The sequence below is a fragment of the Papaver somniferum genome, chromosome 6, assembly GCF_003573695.1.
Source record: "Papaver somniferum cultivar HN1 chromosome 6, ASM357369v1, whole genome shotgun sequence".
NCBI classification, from domain to species: Eukaryota; Viridiplantae; Streptophyta; class Magnoliopsida; order Ranunculales; family Papaveraceae; genus Papaver; species Papaver somniferum.
In genome coordinates this window covers 56,905,586-56,913,378 of record NC_039363.1, presented here as the reverse complement: position 1 = coordinate 56,913,378, position 7,793 = coordinate 56,905,586, and the positions used below count along the sequence as shown (strand labels likewise).

At 33.3% G+C, this 7,793-nt stretch overlaps 1 protein-coding gene and 1 long non-coding RNA gene across 3 annotated transcripts; both read left to right on the top strand.

The window, feature by feature from the left end:
• Positions 1–1,625: 1,625 nt before the first annotated feature.
• On the top strand, positions 1,626–2,788 carry LOC113285684. The gene is made up of 4 exons (XR_003328864.1): positions 1,626–1,787; positions 1,985–2,077; positions 2,265–2,328; positions 2,554–2,788. It is a non-coding gene; the product is annotated as an uncharacterized LOC113285684 (long non-coding RNA).
• A 156-nt stretch (positions 2,789–2,944) lies between these two features.
• On the top strand, positions 2,945–4,797 carry LOC113285682 (short-chain dehydrogenase TIC 32, chloroplastic-like). Of its 2 annotated transcripts, XR_003328863.1 has the most exons (6): positions 2,945–3,240; positions 3,327–3,558; positions 3,709–3,884; positions 3,969–4,043; positions 4,206–4,356; positions 4,451–4,797. XR_003328863.1 is itself a non-coding variant. In XM_026534476.1 (2 exons), exons 1-2 carry the CDS (start codon positions 3,180–3,182, stop codon positions 3,560–3,562), a joined length of 297 nt encoding a protein of 98 aa, XP_026390261.1. In that variant the 5' UTR covers positions 2,945–3,179; the 3' UTR covers positions 3,563–3,699. The 2 variants fall into 2 exon arrangements, 1 of the variants encoding a protein (XP_026390261.1); XM_026534476.1 differs by lacking the exons at positions 3,709–3,884; positions 3,969–4,043; positions 4,206–4,356; positions 4,451–4,797 and having other exon boundaries at positions 3,327–3,699.
• Positions 4,798–7,793: the final 2,996 nt, after the last annotated feature.

Here is a 7,793-nt window from a genome sequence, read left to right as displayed (position 1 = left end):
TGTCAGGTTCTTAGATCTATCTTATTATCAACTACCAAAGTAACTGTTAAGATTTTTCAATCAACACTTTTAATCACAAAGAATTGTATTGATGCCGATCTACACAACTAATCAATCTAATCTACCACAAGGATAAACCGATTATAGTTGGATCCTCTTATACCGAAACAAGTATTATGCGCACCAAAGATTATGAACCCAAATCAGAAATCTTCAAAGTCTTTTTTGTCTTCAAATTTTCTTAGATCTTCAATAAACACCTGCACACAATCAACTTGAATCTCTTGTGATCAATCATGCACAGAACGGAGTCTGTTAACAATGGATTATCACAAGACGTCTTTAGATCTACAAACAGTCTAAAGAACCCCGTCGAAACTTCGATCTAGTTTGAGTGAATCTTATATCAGAAGAGAAGATTCTCAAGCATAAACAAACTAGGTGCAATAAAAGTTCAACCACCGTTAGTCAATCAAATCAATCGGAAACAAAAGATAAACCACAATTATCTAGTATCCCACTAACGGTACTAATAGATCTTCTCAATCCAAAAGAAGTCTTTAAACTGAGCGGTCGTAAGAGATTTCGCCTAATTAGGCTACTCCCCTCTCCGAATAGGCGGATTCACCGGTAGCAGCACAACTGAGATAGTTTTTGCTATACGAGGATTAGTTTGCTCGAAATGCAAACTTTCATATTTGTAGACCAAGGAAGTTTGGACACCAGGGAATTTCCAAAACCGAAAATATTCTCAAGATATGCAATATATTCCAGATTCGGTTTCCATAATTCCTGGAAATGCTTTGTCCAAATATTGACCGAAAATCTCTTGGAAAATCTCCAAATAGTAAATGTAGATTACTAATTTTAATTTTCCTAAAATAAAATTAAAAACCTTAGATAAAATATTCTCAATTTATTTTATTCGATCCGGGATTTTCTTCCTTTAGCTATTAAAGAATAACTTTGAACAATTAAAGATTAGCGTTACTGCACATGTTCAAAGTATGTCGACATCTTTACTTTGTAAGTCCTCTTTCATACTTACAATCTTGAAACCTATTTTCCATACTTCCAAACAAGTTTAGAATTGGTTCATCTGACTTTCAAGAACTATGTGATTGATCAAAAACACTCAATCACCAAAAATGGGTTTCACGGTTCTACCAAAAAAAGTTTCGGTTCTACCTCCATGTGAGTACTGTGCATAGTCACGCTAGTTACCAAAATTCGGTTGACTAGGTACTAGGATCGATTCCCCACATATATATGGTATCTAAATACTACACCAAATTCAAGGATTAGTAACTAGATTTCGCAACAGCTTATCTACTGTTGCGAATTTCAGTTGCAAGTTTCAGTTGCGAAAATTTGCAACAATTCAGCCCGTTACAAAAGTCGCAACTGTTTATTTCTGTTACGATTCGCAACAGATTGGAGTTGTACGCGTGCCACTCGTGAGTGTGGATACGCACACTTTTAACATGACTCGTTTTCAGCCCATTCAGTGTTCAGTCAGCTTCAAAACTGAGTCGGGTTTAGACTTATCTCGAACAGAAGTCTCATTCTTCATTCTATTCTCTCGCTATTTCTCTTCTCTTAGTATTAGGGTTGAACTTCTTCTTCTTGTTTGGAGGTGAAATAATCATCTATCGTTATACACACACACTGATGATGATGGTGATGATGATTATCAAATCCCTTTATCCTCGTTTATCCCAAATCAAGTTTGAATTTGCTGATTTCAGAGATCTCAAATCCCAAAACGCGCCAACCAATTTATTAGGGTAATTTTTTTTATTCTGAGAAAAACTTATTAGGGTTTAGACTAACAATTGTCAAATCTCCTTCATGTTCTAAAGTTAGGGTTATGTCATCTCGTACTAGATTTGTAGAGTTTAATGGGTTTTGGGTATAGTTCATTATTGTTGTTTTTTGTTTGTTTTTTTGTTTGTAATTTTTTTTTTCCGATTGATGAACTTAGGGTTCTTCATCTCATCTTCGATTGATGGTTGTTCAGCTGCAAGAACACCCACCTTCTCTTGATTCAACTTTAGAATTGCATCCAGGATTAAAGGTAACAAGATAGACGACAACAAGTCTTTTTACTGTAAATATTTGTGAAAAGATTGTTGTTGATTAGTATGGTTTTTCCATATTTCTTATAATTTCTTAATTAGATTGGATTCAGATACAAACATTTGTGAAAATTGTTACATGTATGTAAGTTTTCTGATCATCATGATGAGTTGATGTTGTTTCAGTTAGGCAAGTGGTGAAAAATGCTGTATTTGGATTTCAAGCTTATCTATGCTCGTAATTGAGCAGGTACTCATTTTTTTATATGCCATTTTCGTTGAACTTCAATTTTGGGTCAATATTTATATGTTTAGCTGTAGTTGGTACTGGTGTTGATATTGTTTCACTGATTTGATATAAATTATAGTGCTCTTATTCAGTTTGTAATGTAATGTATTTCATTCAATGACTGGTTCATATCATGTGTTGTATAGAGGTACCAATGGGTAAATTTGGTAGTTTCTTTGTGAATAGGTAATAGTAAGAGGAAGGGTGCCAGAGAATCTAGGTTTCCTACCAAGGTTATCTGAATTAGGAGGATGTGTATACTCAGGAGGTTTCTCTGCAAGTACATGGAGGCAAAGAAGATTGACAAGCACGTGTACCATGATATGTACTTGAGGCATGTGTTCAAGAACAAGCGTGTATTGATGGAAAGTATTCACAAATCTAAGGCAGAGAAGGCCATAAAGAAGACTTTGTCTGACCATTATAAGAACAAGGCTAGCAGAGGAAGGAAGCATGCTAGGTGGGAGGAGCGTTTGAATGCGGTAAGATACTGATAACCTTGTTTATTTTCTGTTTAAATTTTTTATTATCAATTTGGAATGATGCTAGGTGAAAGGAGTGTTTGTATTTCATTATTTCAGCTGGTTTAGTAAGTATTAAGGCTTTCTCTGTTTGAAAAGGTCCATCTGGTTTCGGATACTCAAACGCAACTGAAGATATAACTCATTGAATTGTTGGAACTGGACTTACTGCAATTGTTACTGGTAACTAGTACTGAATTCCTTGTATGGGTTTTCTTATTTCATGTTTTTCTTTACTGGGTTCATTTTTTATTTTTCATAAGGACATTAAAGATTTTGTTAGTTCTGGTAATGGTGTTTGATGAAATGGGCGAGAGAAATAAGTATATGGGTTGTTTCAGGCAGATCTTGGGTGAGTTATATTGATTCATACCTGAAGAAAATCATTTTAAATAGGTATTGGTTGATGTAGGATTTGATGCATTTGTACTTGTATAGGTGTTTCAAGTGGTATTGGTTCTGAGACTGCGCGTGTTCTTGCTATGCTTGGAGTTCGTGTAGTCATGGGAGTGTGGAATATAGCTGCAGGTAAAGATGTTAAGGAAACAATACCAAAGGAAAACTCTTCGGCTAAAGTTGATGTTATGGAGCTATATCTTAGCTCCATGGTGTCGGTGAGACAATTTGCTTCCAAATTCGAGTCTGTAGATCTCCCCCTAAACTTTCTTATGTGAGTAAAACTGAAAAATTTGAGCAATTTATGTATCATCTCGATGTTAAATGTTTATACATATATGGGATATGGTTTTTTTGTTCGTCTCACTTGGTTGTCCATTACCAACTTGATTATGAAGCTGATTTTTTATCTTCTTTGTTGCAGTAATAATGTAGGAGTCATGGCATGTCCCTTCATGCTTTCCCATGACAATATAGAGATGCAGTATGCGAAAAACCATCTAGGTTTGCAACATGATTCTTTTCAGGAAGTAATAATGAGGGAGTCAAGGGTGGCGTAGAGACATTGGCAATCATGATAATACTTTTTGGCTTTAATATGTATGTCTATAATGCTTTCATTTGTCAAGGTAAACATTCTTATTTAAGTCTTATTTACTCTGTGCTTTTCCTCTCTCTCTCTAGAAAGCATCAAACAGCAGCACGACATTGGTATCCCATAACGTGGGCTATCTTGAAAAGGGTCAAATTCCAACCAAGGTATGATTTTATACTATAACTTGGTTTAGTACGTCGCTTGTGCATTGAGATGTTTCCAGTTGCTTATTTCTATAATAGTTCATTATACCAGTAAGGGATTATTCCTTATTCCTATATGTCGAATGCCAATTTCTTATTGTCGTCAGGTTTACATTTTCGCAGATTGGGTTGTTTGGCAAGATCCAAAGATACTAACCTTTTAGATGATACTCCGTACTACAGGATACTTCAATTGAACTAGGAAGTTTAGTTGTTTGTCAGTCTCATGTTTTTGTTTGTAAAGTTTTGAAACAATGTCTCCATGTTGATTTAGGTAAGCAATAAAGTCACCCTATAATTTTTGTTGTTATTGTTATCTCAATATGATGGGGTATGCATTTGCCTGACTAATATATCATTTTTTGTAGCCTTGTAGCCATGGAGTTTGAGTCTAATTTGAAGGAAGCGACGAGTGACGATACCAATCACTTATTCACTGGTAAGTCATACTCATCATCACAACTACATGCCACTACTGGGTGATAAGATTAGTGATGCGCTTAAGTGCACGATAGATGCAGCTAAGATGCTCCCATCTACAATCTTATTCTAATTCAGTGTTGAGTGCTTTGGTATTCTGACTTCATAGTTGCTATGGTATTATGTAATTGTTTTCACATTTGGAAATTCAGTCATAGTAGTTTGTTGAATTTGTAAAATGAAGACAGTTCATAATGTGCACTCAATTTAAGTTTTTTTGATAGTTCTATTGGATTAATATGATTTCCAAATGAACAGGGTAACTTGATTTTGTTGCGGGGAATTATAATTTTGATCTGGTTTTGACCGGTCAAAACCAGTGTTTTTTTATGTTGCAAAACTTTTGCAACTGAGTCTAGCTGTTGCGAAAATTCAATTTCGAAACTGCTTTAAACTGTTGCGACCATCTACTTTCGCAACTGTTTCAAACTGTTGCGATTTTTTACGTTGCTACCAGATATTTGCAACAATTCATGAGACAATCATAACATTATCTAGTTCAATCTCAACACAAACTCATGAGACAATCCAACAATTCATACTCAATTTCATACAATTTAAATAAATATCATTTAAGAAACAGTGTTTTACCTCTTTTGAAAATCTCTGAGTTCGATTCAACCTCTACAGCAACACCAACAATATCTTCATCACTTTCTTAAACCGAGAATCAAACTCTAATCCAATTCATAACTTCCGGAACCCTAATTGTCAATCTCAAACAATTCTTCGGACTAAACCTAATTCCTAACAAACCCATCACTGGTTCTCAATTGAACTCCAATTAAAATCCCAAACCTTTATTAAAACAGAACCAAACCCCAATTCAATTACAACATATGATTCAGCACTTCAAACCCTAGCTTATTGATTCTTATCCGAGAACTGAAAATCATTTATCAATCTTCTTTCTTGATCTCAACTCATAATACCCATATTTTATCTCATCTGATTTCTCTACTACTTCAACAAACAAGATTTACGAAAGAACAGAACACAACCTCAATTCACCGATTCATCACTGAATCCACTTCAAAACCTTAATTAAACATTTACCCATTGTTCTTCATCCAACTGTAGTTCCATATTTCATCTTCTAAATCTTCAGATTAAAAATGAATCTAATTACCCTAATTCCGACTCTCTGATTCACTTTCCCATCAACTCTGAATCGTATATTATAACCAACTCCACCAGTAATAGTCGTTACTCGATTTGTATCATCTTCACCAATTAAACCTTTCAAATCGATTCTCACACTTCTCTCAGAATCAGTAGACGTGAAGAACAGGGGAAAGAAGGAAAGAACGAGAAGAAGAAGAAAGAGAAGAAAAAAACAAGAAGAAGAGGATAAGAAAGAAGAAGAATCTTCTCGGTTAGGTGTAGATAAGTCCGACCAAGGTTTTTAAAGGAACCCAAGAATCTAATAAGGGGAAACCACAACGTGTCCTTGTTGCATCAAAAGCGTTTTTCCAGAAATGCTGATTTTACCCTTCATATTGTCTTGATGTTTTCTTCTTCGTCTGATATCCGATTCACACGTTTGAGTAGTCCATTTCGCATAACTTTTCGAGATCTATTCAACGTTACTATTTTCGTACCTAAATAGTTGTTAGATTAATTTATATTGATTAACGTTCGTGTCAAACTAATCGAATTATTATCGGCTAATTCGTCTCTTGACTAGTCTAATAGGGTTGACGAGCTTGACGGTCCTCACATTCTCCCCACCTTATTCATTTTCGTCCTCGAAAATCAAACCATCCTTCTGTCTTCATCAGAAACTCCCCACCTTATAAATTAATCACATCACTTATCTAAGCGCAAACCAACATGAAACAAAGCACAAACCTATATGGCTGTTTACAACTAAAATTTGTGGCTCTAGGTTCAACAATACTAATTTTAGTAACTATCAAATGAGGAAGTCTAATTTTTCTTAAACTAATTTCTATTTTATAAGATATCTGTCTCTAACTTCAAGGAAGAATCCTACGAATCTTTTTACAGTATTTTCTATGATCGATCATCTCTGAATGCAGTTGCCCTGTCAAGGTTGTCCAAGCCCGACAATGCTTTCCTACGAACAGAGAAAACACAACCTTCACGATTTCCCAGTGCTAGATTAACCAAGTATTAATTTATTAATATTAATTAATCTCTAAACTTTTATCGTAACTGGTGTAAGTATGATAAATTTACTTCGTAGAATATAAACAGTTCACATCATTTTAAGCAATTTAATCATCAAAATTTATTTTATTTATTTCTTTTGTCAATATAGGTAATCCCAATTCGATTTTTATGTCAATTTATAATATTTCATGATTTAAACTTTACTATAATAACATATTCAAATTTTCCCAATATTATCTATTATAAATTTACTACCAGCCTAATTATTTGAATATTATTATCAACTGTATTATTATTCTCATCATTCTTAAGTTGGTAGTCCGGTTGATACACTAAGCCTTAATCTTGTAAATATAATTCTACTTTCACGTAAAGATTAATATAAAAAAAATTATTTATTCAGATTGAATACGTATACTATATCTTGTTAAATATTGGCGTTGTTAATATAATATGATTTAAATTTGAGTCTGCATGAAATTTTTAATATGTCTTAATAGTCTTTAGATTTTGGGTATTAGGAATAAGTATCTAATTCACAGGCAAATTTATTCTCCTTTAAGTTTAATTTTGTTCTAAGCATTCAAGTATTATAAATATCACTTCATGTGTATAATTTACTGATTTAGTGAATCACTTATTGGACTAAAGATAATATGGGTATAATATCGTTAACAAGTTTAGTCTATATTTTACGCATTATATGACCTCACGTTCTTAATCTTCACTAATAAGTCTTATATTGACTATCTGGTTTAAACAGTTTATATGTAAAACATACAATTCTAATTTGTTATTAGCTAACTTTGCAAAACTTAACTATAGATAAGAACTAATAATTTTCCATACCTATTTAATCTTAATCATTAAGTTATCGCTATATATTTGTTAATCAGATTTTAATGTAAGTTATGCTCAATATAATACTAATTTAAATTCTAACAGTTTAAGTTCGTCATACTAAAATTCCATTTTCAAAAGATGATTGTATCTATTTACGAAGAAGGACCCTGTCAAGAGACGAGTTTATTTTCTTTTAATTCTAATGTTACATTAAGCATTCGAATATTATCATTATTATTTCATGTATGTTTG

Bases quoted from the DNA above. Each gene is read 5' to 3' on its own strand.
- LOC113285682 (XM_026534476.1), top strand. From the start codon at position 3,180: ATGGTGTTTGATGAAATGGGCGAGAGAAATAAGTATATGGGTTGTTTC. The intron at 3,241-3,326 runs GTGAGTTATATT...GTACTTGTATAG, and splicing joins TTGTTTCAGGCAGATCTTGG to GTGTTTCAAGTGGTATTGGT.